Below are 17,839 nucleotides of genomic sequence, written 5' to 3'. Positions count from 1 at the left end.
GGCAGAGAATGAGATGAGTCAAAATAAGTTGTTTAATACAAGAACAAGTTCAGCCAGATAGATGAGACTGTTGGTGGAGGGAAACTTTATTAGTGAAGTGTAAAAACTGGATATCCATTATGATGATGAAGGGTTGGGGCCAAGGAATCAGCAATTGTCGAAATGGTAGAGGGCATACAAAGTGTCCCAGAAGTAGGTATTAAGGGTCTGGACAAGGAGGGACATCATGAAGACAAGATATGGGGCAGAAGTTCAGTGGGACAAGAGCAGGTAGAAACAATGGGTCCATCAGGGCAGTCCTGCTGTGAAACATGGGTAAGAGGTAGAAGCAAGAAGTGCAGGATTGAGGCACTAAACCTTCCCATCACCTCCCATGTTGCACCATCTGCTCTTTTTTTCCTTTTCTTCTCTCTCTCTCTCTCTCTCTCTCTTTATCTGCTACCATCTATCATTCACCTGCCACAATCTTCCAACTTCATTCTGACTCATCTCCCCTGCCTGGCACTACCTGCTTGTCATCTTGCACCCCTCCTCAATCCACCAACTATCTCCGACCCCTTTAATGCAACTCCCCTTCTCTCCCTCACATCTCCACTCTCAGTCCTGACACAGGATTTTGACCCAAAACATCAACGATTTCTTTCCTCCTACCCTTGCTGCTCAGCCCGCTGTTTCTCCAGCAGATTGCTCATTACTCATGATCCCCTGTCTCTTGTGTCCCTGAGGCAAATTTTGAGTTATTTACATCTCCTCAATTCATTATTTTTATCAGAGTGTATTTAAATGTTTCAATCTTTTATTTTTAAAAATAGGTTTAAAATGGATTTTTAATAGCTTCTGAATATCAGAGACATTAACTCAATTCTTCTTTAACATCTCTGATGAGTGTTTAGACAAGGATATGGTTTAACTGACAATTTTCTTCTTTCAGCACTTTAATAGGCTGACTTTGTTCAATCTCTGTCACTTCATGTCAAAGTGATGCTCCACCATACTGGGCCTTATTGACAAGGATGGAGTGGGTTTCAGTGAGGAAAGTGCTACCTAAACTAACAACGGACTCAGCAGATGAGGGAGCTAGAAGCATGTTGCCAAGGTATCCTGTCATCTATCACACGTGAGCCAGGAATACAAAGATAGACACAGTGACTTGCCTTTCGATTTCTCCCCCGTCGCCAGAACACCTGTGGAAGCCAGAGTTCATTGCAGGAGACTGACATTCCACACACACAGTGAAGCCTTGCCGAAGGTACTGCATCCATCTAGCATGAGGACGGTGTTCAATCAAGCAATTCGGAGACAAAGACTTCACTTGGAATTCCATGCAATACCTACGGTAAAAGGGAAAAAAATTATTGGTAAAATACACCACACCCACCTACCCACCCCACCATGACTTCATCAGTTCCTGTCAGCCACTTTATGTACAGACACTACTGTGCCTAGTGTCCATTTATGGACATACTGTGCAATCAATCTATGTAAATAAGCTTACATTTATTCTAGTTTTTTTTATTATTGTGTTCTTTATCTTGGTGCAGCATCGGATCTAGAGTAACAAATATTTTGTTCTCCCTTACAGTTGTGTACTGGAAATGAAATTAAATAATCTTGAAATCAAAAGTAACCTGATTTGAATGCGGAGCTATAGATCACTACAGCACAGAAACAGGCACTTTGGTCCATCTACCCGTGCTGAACTGTTACTCCCATCAACTCATACCTGGTCCACAGCCCACTGAATCCCTCCCATCCATGTACCTATCCAAAATTATCTTAAATGTTGCAATCAAACCTACTTCCTCTGGCAGCTCGTTACACACTCGCACCATGCTCTGAGTGATGATTCCCTTACATCAGGTTTCCCTTACATATTTCGCCTGTCACTCTTAACCTATGACCTCCCATTCTAGTCACACAAAAACTCAGTGGAAAAAGCCTGCTTGTATCTACCTTATCAATACCCCTCATATTTTTGAGTACCTCTATCAAACCTCCCTCATTCTCCTACATTACAGGAAATAAAGTCCTAACTTATCAACCTTTCACTATAACTCAGGTTCTCAAGTCCCAAGCAGCATCCTTGTAAATTTACTCTGCACTCTTTCAATCTTAAGGATATCTTTCTTGTAGGCAGGTGACTATAACTACACACTGTCCTCCAAATTTGGCCTCACCAATGTCTTATACAACTTCAAAGTTCAAAGGACATTTATGATCAAAGTACGTATGCAGTATGCAACCCTGAGATTCGTCTTCCCACAGACAACCACAAAACAAAGAGAACCACAGAACCATTTCAAAGAAAAACATCGACCCCCTCCCCCCCATGAGCAAAAAACAAACAAATCACACAAACGGCATTAAAAAAAAGTGAAAACACGGAACATCAAAGACAAAATTGAAAGGGTCCAGGCTTGTTCAGTTTAGCTCAGTTCAATTTGGCGCTGTCATGCATTATCTGCAGGCCACCCTGATCAAAATTGCACAAAATAGAAACAAAAAAAAAGGAACAACCAGCAATACATCATAATATGAACTACAGACAATCCACAATCAGCGTCAATTAAACTTTGCCCAAGACCCAGGACTCCAGCAGCATCGAGCTAGAGGGAGAGAGAGAGAGAGAGAAAGAGACACCATTCGAAAGCAGGGACCTTTCTACAGGAGCAGCGAGTGAGAGGGAGAGAGAAAGACCATCACGCACAGACGCCTTCTCCAGCTGCGGTGAGCGAATGGCTAGTAGACGGCGCTGAACACCCACTTGCCTTCCACTCAGTAATCTCAATCTTACTCGATGCTTTCCTCGGCAAGATCAGAAGTTCATTTATTATCAAAGTATACAACTCTGAAATTCCTCCTCTCCAGATACCATGAAACCAAGAACAGCAGCATGATTATCAACCCCCAAATCACCCCCTCCCTGCAAACAAAAAAAAAGGTGGAACAGGCACATTGACCCCCAAATCCCCCTCCTCCACAGACAAAAAAATTGAGAGAGATTGGGTGAAAAACACAGAATATAAAAAATGTAAGACTGATAAAAAGCCCATATCCAAACCACAGAAAACCGGGGTAGCATCCTGCAGGCACAGTGGCAGGCTCTCCCCCTCCATCGCCAGAGCAATCCCACTAGCAATCACAAAGCAATCTCCTGCCCATGGCAGCAGAACGACCTCACCAGTGATCAAAAGTAAGTTTCCCGTCTCTGGCACCAGAGCAATCTCATCAATGATCAAAAGACAGTCTTCTCTCATCCCAGTGGCGATCAAGAGGCAGTCTCCTGTCTATGGCAGCAGAGCGATCTCACCAGCGGTCAAAAGGCAGGCAGCAGATGCTCACCCTCCACACTGTTTCAATCCCCCTCGTCACTTTAATCTGCAGGCAAAAGAAGCTTTAATTGGCGAAATGGAGTAGAACATTGGCTCACGCCCTGTTCCACAGCCTTCTCACCACGAAGTTCTCACATGCTGCCTCTGTCTCCCAGAATCCTCTCGAAGACTGCAGAGTACTGAAACACCCAAACAATCTCCAAATTGCAAATCACGGACTCCAACAGTTCCAGAATCACGTTCAAAGTGAAAAACAAACATAAAAGAAGTAAAATACTTGTATATGGCTTCATGGTCTATCCAGAAGACACTGACCATGGAAGCATTGTGTGCTGGCACTATCTTGACCAGAAGTAAATAGAAATAAGCAAGAAATATGGACTCACACCCAGTCTCCAGGCTTCTTGGCCTCAAGGCCTCACACTTCGCTTGACATATCAGCAAACTCCCTTGGAGACAGGAAAGCACCAGATCGCTCAATCAGCCCAAAAACACACCACCAAAATGTCGATCACACAGACTCCAACACAAGCAGAACCACAAAAGAAGTGAAAGTAGTGGTTTTGTGAACCATCTGAAGAATGTCACCCTTGTTTGTTGGTGCCACCTTTCTTCTGGATTTTGATCCAATATCAACATAACTTCACAACTCCTGCACTCAATACAGTCGATTCCAGTTAACTGGACCATCATTTAATTGAGGAAGCGGCTTATTTGGGATTACTGTTAAAGAACCAAAACTAATCGAGAAATTACCCAGGATTCCCTTTATTTATTTGGGATAAGATGCCACTTAATTAGGATGGAAGACTGTTGTCGAACAGTTTCTATCTAGCCTCAGTCATGTGTACTTGTGTGGCCATTAGACTGTACACTGTTATTAAAGCAAACAGTTTTTAAATAGCATCAGTTACGTGTGCTTGCGTTATTTTATCCACTTGGGCATCCGATGCCGATTCAAAACGCGTTGATTTTAGATTATCTTGTTTTGTTTTACTTTATGCAGGAAGGTATTGAAAGCAGTTCATTATCTGCACTAGTTGTCTGTGCTGAGTTTGTTTATTTACAGTCAATCAAAATGGCAGCATACACTGAATGATTTCCTCTGTTGATAACTATTAAGAACTAATACACAGTTCTATAATACTGTAGTAGTTGAGGTGTTCTGTATTTATTTTAAATACGTATTTTGTGATTCACTTAAACAATTTCCATGAAACTTCAGCTAATTAGACAGCCACATACATAATTGGGCCAAAATGTACTGGTGACCCAAATAACCAAAATCCACTGTACTTTGATTTATGAAGGTCAATGTGCCAAAAGCTTTCTTTACAACTCTCAAAAGACCAGAAGTACAACTAAAAACATTATTAATAACACTTTTCTGAGGTATGTTATGGTAAACTATCACCGCAAACATGAAAAGGCGAGCAAAGCCAAAGCAGATTCAGGGCTTGAGCAAAGTCACCGGAGCATAACATTTTCAAGATGGTGTCAAAGTCAAAAATGGAGTTGGAATGAGTGGATCACAGAGGAATCAATGAGGAGGAGGTTCAGAGACCATCTGCCTAGGCGGAGAGCGAAGTTGGATCAATCTAAGCACCAAGCTGATTTGGAAAGGTACAGAACGGCCTCAGGCTGCGCAGCAAGGTCTAGGCCTGGAACGTATCGCTGCAGCAGGGCCTGGCTCTCAGTGTGCGGCACGATCCAGCGTTTGGATGATTTAAATACTGGCCCAGATAGACTGGAAAGGCAGGGTGTCGGGACCCCTGAGACTGCTCCAGCTGCTACGCGTGCTTCACTTCTGTGAACTTTGTGGTGATGAAACCGAGACCAGGTCTATCTGCCTACTCCAGTTGCTCCAGGATTCAGGTCTATGGAATCAATTTTGTTCACAATGCTGCTGTCTGCTTTTATTGCTGCATGATTTGTATTTTTTTTCCCTCTTTCTCTGTGCATTGAGTTTTGGTCTGTTTTTAAAATTGGGTTCTTTTGGCTTTCTTACTACCTGTAAACAGGTGAATCATAAGGTTCTATAATTTTTAAATACTTTGATAATATATATAACAGTACTTTGACTATATTCTTGTGAAAACTTTCAAGGATTTATGGACATGTATTCCCAGATCCCACTGTGCTAGCACACTCCTCACTAGCCTACCACTCATTATGTAAGCCTTGCCTTGGATTGTGTATTTCTCACTATTCTACCATTCACTGTGTAAGTCCTACTTTGGTTTGTCCTGCCAAAGTGCAAAACCTCACATCCATCTGCCCTTGCTCAGCCCATTTTTCCAGCTGATTCAGATCCCACTGCAAACTCTTTTGGACTTCCTCGCTGTACACTACGGCCCTAATCTTGGTGTCGTCCCCAACTTCGCTGATTCAGTGCACCACATTGCATTCCAAATCATTAACTCAGACAACAACAAGTCAAGTCATGTCACTTTTATTGTCATTTCAACCATAACTGCTGGTACAGTACATAGTAAAAATGAGACAATGTTTTTCAGGACTATGGTCAAGACAACAGTGGACCCAGCAGTGATCCCTGTGGCAGGTCACTAGCCATAGGCCTCCAGTTAGAGATAACCATCTACCACCTCTCTCTGGCTTCTTCCACTGACAATGTTGAATCCAATTTATTTATCTACTGTAATTTATGAGTAGAACTTGTTTTACCTGCTGGCCACTTTGAAACATGCTGTATGATGTAGAATTCCTTGAATAGTTCAGTAGGATTAAAAGAATACAAGTAATAAATTACTGGGATTAAGATGCTTATTGCTCATGGGTTGATTAACCTTCCATATCAAAATTCATTGAACTTTATGAAATGCTAATTATCTTCTGAAGCAGCTGCTATAATAATCAATAAATGATACAAACCAAACGCCTCAGCATAAACATTTGCAGATGATAGAAATCCAGGGCAAGATATAAAATGCTGGAAGAACTCAGTAGGTCAGGCAACAACAATAGAGGAGATAACAGTTGATGATTCAGGCCGAGACCCTTCATCGAGAACGAAAAGGACGGAAGAAGAAGCCAGAATAAGAAGGTAGAGGGAGGGGAAGGAGTACAAGATAGAAAGTGATGGGAGAAAGGTGGCTGAGCATATGGTCGAAGAGTCGAAGAGCACAGAGCGGGAACAATGGAGGGAGGGTCTCACTGAAGAAAAGATTTAAACATTGTCAGGGTAGATAAACCTCAAAGAGACTTTGTAGTGGAGCATCAAATCATAAAAACAAGAGATTCTGCAGTGGCTAGAAATCCAGAGTAACAGACAAAATGCTGGAGGAACTCAGCAGGTCAGGCAGCACCTATGGAGGGAAATAAGCACTCGACATTTCGGGTCAAGACCCTTCATCGACTATGTCTACCCCGAAGAAGGTTAAATCACGCCACGCAGGTCTCATAGAATGTTAGTAAGTCCATATTACAGAAACACAATTTAAAGGAGCAGAATCACTTGGCCTGTCAAGCAGCTCTGCCATTCAATCATGGCTGATCCTTTCTTTTCCCCCTCCTCAGCCCCAATCCCCAGCCTTCTCTCCCTAACCTTTGATACTGTGTCCAATCAAGAACCTATCAATCTCTGCCTTAAATACACCTGCCCTCTACAGCTGCCTGTGGAAACAAATTCCACTAATTCAGCAGATCCTAGCTAAAAAAATTTCTCCACATCTCTGTCTTAAATAGACATCCCTCTTATCCTGTACCCTCTTGTCGTAGACTTCCCCTCCATGGGAAACATCCTTTCCACATCTACTCTGTCTAGGTCTTTCAACATTTGAAAGGTTTCAGAGATCACCAGTCATCCTTCTAAATTCCAATGAGTACAGACCCAGAGCCATCAAACATCTGTCGTATGATAACACTTTCATTCCCAGAATCATCCTTGTGAACCTCCTCTAAATCCTCTCCAATGCCAGCACAACTTTTCTTAGATGAAGAGCCCAAAACTGTTCACAATACTCAAGGTGAGGCCTCACCAGTGCCTTATAAACCCTCAGCATCGCATCCCTGTTCATATATTCTAGACCTCTTGAAATGAATACTAACATTGCATTGGCCTTCCTCACCACCAACTCAACTGCAAGCTAACCTTTAGGGTGTTCTGCACAAGAACTGTCAAGTCCCTTTGTATTTCAGATTTTTGGATTTTCTCTTTGCTTAGAAAATAGTCTGTGCATTTATTTCTACTAACAAAGTGCATGACCCTACATTTTCCAACATTGCATTTCATTTGCCACTTCCTTGCCCATTCTCCTATTCTATCCAAGTCTTCCTGCAGCCTGTTTTCCCAACACTACTTGCCCCTCCAACAACCTTCGTATCATCTGCAAACTTGGCAACAAAGCCATCTATTCCATTATCAAAATCATGGTATACCAATACTGACCCCTGTGGAGCCCCACTCGTGGCTGGCAGCCAACCAGAAAAGGATCCTTTTATTCCCACTTGTTGCCTTCTACCAATCAGCCAATGTGCTAACCATGCCAGTAATTTTCCTGTAACACCATGGGCCCCTAACTGGGTAAGAAGCCTCATGTGTGGCACCTTGTCATAAGGCCTTCTGAAAATCCAAATATACATCCACAGTATCCCATTTATCCATCATACTTGTAATCTCAAAGAATTCCAGCAGGTTCATCAGGCAAAATTTTCCCTTAAGGAAACCATGCTGACTTTGTCCCATCTTGTCCTGTGTCACTAAGTACTCCATAACTTCATACTAACCACTGACTCCAACATCTTCCCAACCACTGAGGTCAGGTTAACTGGTCTGTAATTTACTTTTTGCTGCCTTCCTCCTTTCTTAAAGAGCGGAGTGACATTTGCAATGTTCCAGTCCTCTGGCACCATACAAGAATCCAATGATTTTTGAAAGATCGTTACTTATGCCTCCATAATCTCGACCGCTACCTCTTTCAGAACTCTAGGGTACAGTTCATCTGGTCCAGGTGACTTATGTACCCTTGGGTCTTTCAGCTTTTTGAGCATCTTCTCTCTTGTAATGGTAACTACACTCACTTCTCTTCCTTCACACCCTTCAACATCTGGCACACTGCTAGTGTCTTCCACAGTGAAAACTGATGCAAAATGCTAATTTAGTTCATCTGCCATTTCCTTGTCCCTCGTTATTATTTCTCTGGCCTCTTTTTCTAGCAGTCCTATATCCACTCTCATCTCTCGTCTATTTTTTATATGCCCGGAAAGGTTTTACTATCCACCTTGATATTATTTGCTAGCTTGCTTTTATATTTCATCTCTTCCCTCCTAATGATTTTTTTAGTTGTTTTCTCTGGGTTTTTAAAACATTGCCCTATCTTTTATCTTCCTGCTAATTTTTGCTTTGTTGTATGCCCTCTATTTTGCCACCATTGTAGTATTTTGCCACTTCAGTATTTCTTCATTTTTGAAATAGATCTATCCTGTACTCCCCTCATTTTCCCAGAAACTTATGCCATTGCTGTTCTGCTGTCATCACTGCCTGCATCTCTTTCCAGTTTATTTTAGCCAACTCCTCTCCCAGACCACTGTAATTTCCTTTAATTCACTGAAATACTGCTACATCAGACGTTATTTTCTCCCTAACAAATTTCAAGTTGAACTCAATCATATTGTGATTACTGTCTCCTAAGGTTACATAACACTCAATCCAGTATAGTGATTCCCTAGTAGGCTCAACAATAAACTGCTCCAAAAAGCCATCTCATAGGGATTCAACAAACTCACTTTCTTGAGATCCATTACCAAACCAATTTTCCCAAATGACCTGCATGTTGAAATCTCCCATGACTATCATAATATTGCCTGTTTGACATGCCTTTTCTATTTCCTGTTGTAATTTGTAGCCAACATCCCAGCTACTGTTGGGAGGCCTGTATACAACTGCCATCAATGTTCTTTTACCCTTGCAGTTTCTTAACTCAACCCACAAGGATTCAACATCTTCCGCTCCTATGTCACATCTTTCTATTGATATGACGCTATTCTTTACCAGCAGAGCCACACCACCCCCTCTGCCTACCTTCCTATCCCTCTGACACAACGTGTAACCTTGGACATTCAGTACTCAACTGCAACCATGACTCGGTGGCCACAGCATCATACCTAACAATCTATGTTAGTGCAACAAGATCATCCACATTATTTCTTATACTCCATGCATTGAGATATAACACTTGAGTAATGTATTTGCTATCCTTTTTCATTCTGCATCCCTAATGCACTAATAGTCACCCTGCTGGCTGCAATTTTGTCCTATCGTCTGCCTGCCCTTCCTGACAGTCTGACTGAATGCTATCTTTGCTTTTACACCATCCATCCTATCCCGAGTCCCTTCACTCAGGTTCCCATCTCCCTGCCAAATTAGTTTAAACCCTTCCCAACAGCTCGAACAAACCTGCCCATGAGAATACTGGTCCCCCTCAGGTTCAAATGCAATCTGTCTTTTTTGTACAGGTTATATCTCCCCCAGAAGAGATCCCAATGATCCAAGAACCTGAAGCCCTGCCCCCTGCACCAGCTTCTCAGCCACACCTTTATCCGCCAAATCGTCCTGTTTCTACCCTTATTGGTGCATGACACAGGTAGCAATCCAGAAATTACTACCCTGGAGATCATGCTTCTCAGCTTTCCGCCATGCTCTCTAAATTCTTTCTTTGTGACCTCTTTACTTTTCCTTCCTATGCCATTGGTACCAATATGTATCAAGACATCTAGCTGTTCTCCCTCCCTTTCCAAAATGCTGTAGACATGATCCGAGACATCTCTGACCCTGACACCTGGGAGGCAACAGAGCAGCTGGATTACATCATTCACATCCACAGAATCTCCTATCTGTTCCTCTAACTGTTGAGTCCCCTATCATTACCGCTTCCCTCTTCCCCCTCTTTCCCTTCTCACCACAGAGCTATGTTAAGTGCCAGTAACCTGGTCTCTGTGCCATTCTCCTGGGCGGTCATCCCCCACAACAGTATACAGTATACTTATTATTGAGGGGAATGGCCATGGGGTGCTCTGTGCTAACTGCCTACTCACATTTCCATTTCTCCTGATGGTCACTCCGCTACTTCGAGGTGACTACTTCCCTGTAACTCTGATCAATTATCTCCTCACTTTCCTGTACAAACCGAAGGTCATCCAGCTGCTGTTCCAGATCCCTAACACAGTTGTCAGGGAGCTGCATCTGGGTGCACGTCACACAGATGAAGTTCCCTAGGAGACTCTGGGTCTCCCAGGCCTCTAATATCCAGCATGAAGAATACACAACAGCCATTTACTAATGACATGTTAATACTTAGCTACAAAGGAACATTCTCAAACTGATGGATGTTAAACAAAAATTCACATCATATATGGGATTATTGCTCCAATTTGTAACATAATAACATAAAACACAAGGAACAGTAGCAAGGGTAGGCAAATTAGCTGCTTGAACCTGCTCTGCCATTCACCATAACCAATCTTCTATCTTGGCACAAGTTGCCTATCCTAACAATACACACAAAATGCTGGAGGAACTCAGCAGGCCAAGCCCTGTTGACTGTATTTCTTTCTATAGATGCTGCCTGGCCTGCCGAGTTCCTCCAGCACTATGTGTGTTGCTTGGATTTCCAGCATCTGCAGATATTCTCTTGTCTATCCGAACATGCAGGTCTGTTGACCTTTCTTTTGAATGCAGTTGACTGAACTTCCACAGGCCTTTGACAATTCCAAAGCTGCAACACCCACGCGCTGAGTAAATAATTTTTGCAACATTTCTACACTTCTTGTTGCTGTGAAATCATTAATTAGTATTTCTACTTTATGTTACTCTTGCTAAATTTCAGTTTTGCACCATCCCCATTAAAACCAGGCCAGGAAACTAAGCAAAAAACAGTGAAGTGATTGTCCAACCCGCATTTCTCTTTAAGAATTGGTCATGACAGGGCGCAGTATTTACCTTGACATTTAAATTATAAATATTGATAATTTGATTGTTTAATTCACAAATTTTATTTCATAACTACATTGAGAATGTATTACTATTTACTATAATATTATACAAGAGAACAGTCACATTAAAAGAAACCACCTTTAATTATTCAAGTTTCGGTTAAAGCATTCACGTATTCATAAATCTCATCTCGCAGTAGCTGACATGTTTGTGAACTTGTACTTACCCTGACTCCTGGGATCCAATGGAAGCATCTCGCTTTTTTCGAGCTTTTCCATATCCCCCTGTAGTAATTAACGCCGGGACTGTGCACATTAAACGAGAAAGATGTAAATCATGAGTGACAACACTAGGCAAGTGTCCAACTTGCAAAAAGAAACAGTAAAAGATTTGTACTTCTTAACAACACACAGATTTCCACTGATGGAAAAGGAAATGCATTTAAATGAATAGGATCAAAAGACATATTAAAAAAAATGTTCCAGTTACATTATAAGATCAAAGCAATGAAGTTGATCTTCAGGAAAAGGATGAACACTCGTCCTATGCAGCTGTTTGAGCCATATGGTATTTTGCATTGTCACTTATCTGCATAAGACTAAAGCTGCAGTGGGAATTGTGTAATACATTAAATTCAGTGTCAATATAAACACCAAAACCTGATAAATTATATAATGCCAGATAAATGTAACACCCTGCTTTTCACAGTAACAGAGAACAGGCCATTTTATTGACAAAAATGGAGGTCTCTGAATTTTTGCCTTTTATTTATTCTAGACAGATAAAGTTGATTAAAAATTACATCAAGCCAGCTGGGACTTTGAGGAAAATTCAGTTAGCCATGCATATAAGTGCCATGTGTGATCACCATGATATTACCCAAAGTGAGCAATCACTGATATCACCATTGTAAAATTGAGACCAATGTATGAATCTGCTGGACTGTGGAAACTATCTGCATCTTGGCCCATACTTTCAAATGCTAGGATGTTATTTCTATAACACTGAACATCAGGTATCAACTTCAATTCCTTGGCTCATCTGAGCTACTGTTATTGGACAAAACTTCTCAAAAGGCTGCAAGACATTTTTAGGAATTTAAGACAAATTTTACTCATAAAAGGAACAATATTTTCTGAAAACTAATTAAGATTTACACATAAAATTTATTGCTAGATAATGGACCCAAAATTCAGTGCTAATGTATATTTTACAGATTCCAAAATCTATGAAGATATGGCACCATTAAGCTCAGGCATAGTACTGGTACAGACATACCCACTGCCATATTGATGACAGTGTTGTGCATTCACACCTGGAACTAGCATTAAGCTACAGACTGGGATGCTAGAAATGTAGATGGTTGCAGTACTAACCCTCACGTTTATTCTCTTTTGAAAGCAGCCTGAGTAGTACCAAGAGCAAAGAATAAGACCAGCATGGGTAGCTGCCAGATGGGAATATGCTGTAGTTTTGAAATCACTGAAGCTCCCTATTCATTCCATCTTGCTGCTGAATAACCTGCTCACTCGTGACTGCACAGGTAGATCCTACTCAAACCACATCATCAGATTTACTGATGATACAACAGTGGTTGGCCTCATTGGCAACAATACTAAGTTGACATACAGAGAAGAGGTGGAGAAGCTCGTCGAATGGTGTGAGAACAGCCACCTGTGTCTCAATGTGGACAAAACAAAAGAGATAATTGTGGACTTCAGAACGGTGCCTGTCAACCACTCTCTGTTGCGCAACAATGGCCCTGCCATTGAAAGGGTGAAGGGCACAAAATCCTTTGGTATGCAGAAAAGAGACCATCTAAACTGGACCCATAAACACCTCTTTATTAGCCAAGAAAGCACAGCAGCACCTACACTGAGGAGATTGAGGCGTGCAAGGCTCCCCACCCCCATTCTAACAAGAGTGTAGTGCAGAAGCTGCAAAGCATCGGACCACAAGATGCTACAGAGAATAGTACAAACTGCTGAGAGGAACATGGGGTATCCCTCCCTCCTATTTGTGACATGTACCAGGAGTGTCATATACAAAGGGCCCAAAGTATTGTTGAGAATCCCTACCTCCCATCCCACAATCTCTTTGACCCACTACCATCAGCAAGGAAGCACAGAGGCATCAGGACTAGGTCTACCAGACTGGCTAACGGCTTCTTCTCCCAGGCTGTGAGACTAATGAATACTCTGCCACCACCAAGGTCTCATCACTAGGTCAGCAAGACATTTACTAGTTACTGTGCTCTTTATTGTTTATCTATGCTGTGCAGTTCACATTCATTTTGAATTATATTTTATTAATTTATTTGTGATAATATTTTGTTTAATGTGCTGTGGGATGTATGTATTGTGGGTGCACTGCGATCCAGAGGAATGATGTTTCATTTGGCTGTATTTATGTACAGTCGGATGACAATAAACTTGAACTTGAAAGCAAAAACCCTTCACAAGCATAGTAGGCCTCCTTGGTGCAAAGCATCATTGACAATATGCGCTCAAGTACAGTGCAGGTATACCACAACTGAGAAGGATTTTGTATGGCGTCCTTAAACTCTGGTCATTGTCAAGCATCAAATCTGCAATCGCAGTGCCTTCCTTCTAGCGGAGAACACATGGTTTCAATCTACCACCAAAAACCAAAGGATCACGGTTGGCCAACTAACAGTATCCATTCTCAAACGATTTCATATTCTGAGGCACATCCCATACAGACAAGAGCAACTTGCTTTTAATGAATGCCATATTATTAAAAATATGGACATGGGTTAAGGGTGAATGGGGGAAAGTTTAAAGGGAACATGAGGGGGGCTTCTTCACACAGAGAGCTGTGGGAGTGTGGAATGAGCTGCCAGATGAAGTGCTAAATGCGGACTTACTTTTAACACTTAAGAAAAACCTTGGACAGGTACATGGATGAGAGGTGTATGGAGAGATATGGGCCAGGTGCAGGTCAGTGGGACTAGGCAGAAAAATGGTTCAGCACAGCCAAGAAGGGCCAAAAGGCCTGTTTCTGTGCTGTAATGTTCTATGGTTCAAACTATCATATTTATGTATACATTCTGCTGCCCATTCCTCTAAAGCAGATACCTGCAGTATCGGGAGGATCTTCATAGTTTGCCATATTTTATACAGCATTAGAGGGCTAATTTCTTACCTCTAACCATATGACAACCCAAGCATCTACCTGACAAAATTGTCTGGTTCACAAAAAGCATGACAAATCAAATTAGTTATTTTTTCCCTTATCATTAGCGAGGTATCGTCATCAAGCAGATGAAAGCCAGGTTCAACAATGCTACCAGATACACCTGTTTACTCATGCCTACTCGCCAATGCCTAGATTGGGCTACATAAACACTTCATGGCTCCAGACTTCATAGCCACCAGTGAAAATACAAACCAAAGAGCTGAATTTAAGAGGGGAGATGAGTGGTTGTTTTTGTTATCAATACAGCATTTGATCAAGTGTGACATCAAGTTCTCCAAGCAAATGGACATCAATGGGAAAGCATTCCAGTTCTTGGAATCCTTCTGCATGCAGAAGAAAATAGTTATGTTTGTGAAAGGTCAGTTATCGTAGCCCCCCGCCCCCCAAGGAGAGTAATTGAGATATCTGTTGGTGATCACATGACGCTCAATTGCACTTGAAACTCCTTACAAATGAAATAGTTCATCCCTGCATGCAGCAAGTGCTAGACAACATTTAAGCATGACCTAAAGACTCTTGCCACAAAAATTTCAGGCAGTAACCATAAGACCAAAGATATAGGAGCAGAATTAGACCAAACAGCCCATTAAGTCGGCTCTGCCAGATCCCACACAACCTCACACACCTGCCATCTCACCATATCCTTTGATGCCCTGACTGATCAGGAAATGATCAACTTCCACCTTAAATATACCCATGGACTTGGACTCCACCACAGTCTGTGGGAGAGCATTCCATAGATTTACTACTCTCTGTATAAAAAAAAATTCCTCCTTACCTTTGTTCTAAAAGGTCGCCCTTCAATTTTGAGGCTGTGTCTTCTAGTTCTCTATACCCCCACCATAGGAAACATCCTCTCCACATCCATCCTATCTAGTCCTTTCAACATCTGGTGGGTTTCAATGAGATCTGCCCCCCCCCCCCCCCACCGCCCCACATTCTTCTAAATTCCAGTAAGTACAGGCCCAAAGCTGCCAAACACTCCTCATATGTTCACCTCCTCCTCCGGACGATCTTCATTGACAACACATCCTTTCTGAGATATGGTGTCCAAAACTGTTGACAATACTCCAAGTGCGGCCTGACTAGTGTCTTATAAAGCCTCAGCATTATCTCCTTGCTTTTGTATTCTATTCCTCTTGAAATAAATGCCAACATTGCATTTGCCTTCTTCACCACGGATTCAACCTGTAAATTAACCTTCTGGAAGTTTTGCATGAAGACTCCTAAGTCCCTCTGCACCTCTGATGTTTGAACCTTCTCCCCATTTAAATAATATTCCACTCTATTGTTCTTTTTACCAAATGCATTATCATACACTTTCCAACAGTGTATTCCATCTGCCACTTTTTGTCCATTCTTTCAATTTTTCTAAGTCCTGATGCAATCACATTGCTTCCTCAGCACTCCATCTATCTTCATATCATCCGCAAACTTTGCCACAAAGCCATCAGTTTCATTATCAAAATAATTGACAAACAATGTGAAAAGTAGTAGTCCCAATATTGACCCCTCCCCCCGAGGAGCACCACTGGTCAGGCAGCCGACTAGAAAAGGCCCCCATTCGCTGCCTCCTGCCTGTCAGCCATTCCTCTATGCATGCCAGTATCTTTGCTGTAACGCCATAGGATTTTAACTTGTTAAGCAGCCTCATGTGTGGCACCTTATCAAATGCCTTATGAAAATCCAAGCAAATGACATCCACTGTGTCTTCTTTGTCCACCCTGCTTGTTACTTCCTCAAAGAACTCTTAACAGATTTGTCAGGCAAGATTTCCCTTTACAGAAATCATGCTGACATTGACTTATTTTATCATTAGTCTCCAAGTACCCCATAGCTTCATCATTAACAATGAACTCTAACACTTTCCCAACCACTGAGGTTAGACTAATTGTCTTATAATTTCTCTTCTTTTGCCTTTCTCCCTTCTTAAAGGGTGAAGTGACATTTATAATCTTCCAGTCCTCCAGGACCATGCCAGAATCAAGTGATTCTTGAAAGATCATGACCAATGCATCCATTATCTCTTCAGCAATCTCTCTCAGGACTCTGGGATGTAGTCCATCTGACCCAGCTGGCTTAAGACCTTTTGAGTTTGCCTAGCACTTTTTCCTTTGTAATAGCAATGGCACTCACTCCTGCTCCCTGACACTCACAAATCTCTGACACACTGCTAGTATCTTCCACAGTGAAGACAGATGCAAAGTACTTAAGGTCATCTGCCATTTTTCATTTCCCATTACTACCTCACCAGCATCATTTTCCAGTGGCATAATATCAACTTTCATCTCCCTTTTACTCTTTATATAGAACTGAAAAAGACTTTTAGTATCCTGCTTTATGTTATTGGCTAACTATATCTATCAAATGAGAGTCTAACCAGCAGCCTTTAATATTCAGTAGTGCAACCATTTCCAAATTCTGATCATGAACCATGAACATGATTTGTACCAAGCACATAAACATCAGAGCAAGTTCAGGGCTAGATATCCTACGTCAAGCAGCTCACAGCCTGACACCACAAAACCTTTCCGTTCCCTGAATGGCCCAAGTCTACAGTTTGATGGAATAGTCTCCACTTGTGTAGTGGAGATAAGGGCAATACCAAAAGTTCTCAAGAAACTCAACAGCAACTGGGGAAATTAGCCCTCTTGATTGGCAGGCCTGAACATTCATTCCTCCACCACTGGTATCCAGTGACTGTAGTAAGTGTCAGCAGCAAAATGCACTGCAATTCTTCAACCAGACTATTGTAACCCAGGTTAATTAAACCTAAAGTTGTAATGTTAGAAAGCTCCACCTGTGGGGGGATGAAAATGAGATTTAATTAATTTTTTTTAAAAAAAGAACTTAGGGGAAACAAGTTTTGCGAGAACGAGGCATGGGTGATGCAGAGTGGGAAATCAAGAGAAACACAGCAAACTATTAGAAACTAAACATATAAACAGTTAACGGTGGAATTAGTAGTGAGTATCTTTACCCTACTTACTTGAAAGCCTCAGGGTGAAACCCCTAGAGGAAAGACAATAGCAATAAAAGATCTATTGAAGCTACAGCTATAACAGGCATCAGCTATAACGAGACGATATCGGCAGAGACGAGCATCTAAGATCTCTACGGTGTAACCAGGTATTAGTTCTGTTAAATCATAGAGAGATTTGTAAGTTTTTTGTTGTGTAAGCTTTGTGGATTGGCTTTCCATGGATGATCAACTATTTCACCCAACAAAACAAGATGGCAAAGGACCAGCGCAGGAATGAAATGTTTCATGAAGTAGAGGATTTAACACATTTGGATGCATAAGTTTATTTTTATCTGAAGTATCTGAATTTGATTT

General features: G+C 41.7%; 1 protein-coding gene across 1 annotated transcript in view; it reads right to left on the bottom strand.

The window, feature by feature from the left end:
- The window catches only part of LOC140736054 (somatomedin-B and thrombospondin type-1 domain-containing protein), a 43,084-nt gene that overhangs the window by 10,586 nt on the left and 14,659 nt on the right, over positions 1-17,839 (bottom strand). Inside the window, exons 3-4 of the mRNA XM_073061771.1 lie at positions 11,510-11,588; positions 1,155-1,331 (exon numbers count right to left, since the gene is read on the bottom strand). Of these exons, the coding sequence (XP_072917872.1) occupies positions 1,155-1,331; positions 11,510-11,588 (256 nt within the window). The remainder of the gene's footprint in view (positions 1-1,154; positions 1,332-11,509; positions 11,589-17,839) is intronic.

The sequence above is a fragment of the Hemitrygon akajei genome, chromosome 11 (assembly GCF_048418815.1).
Source record: "Hemitrygon akajei chromosome 11, sHemAka1.3, whole genome shotgun sequence".
Lineage (NCBI taxonomy): Eukaryota > Metazoa > Chordata > Chondrichthyes > Myliobatiformes > Dasyatidae > Hemitrygon > Hemitrygon akajei.
This window is presented reverse-complemented; position numbering and strand designations above follow the sequence as displayed.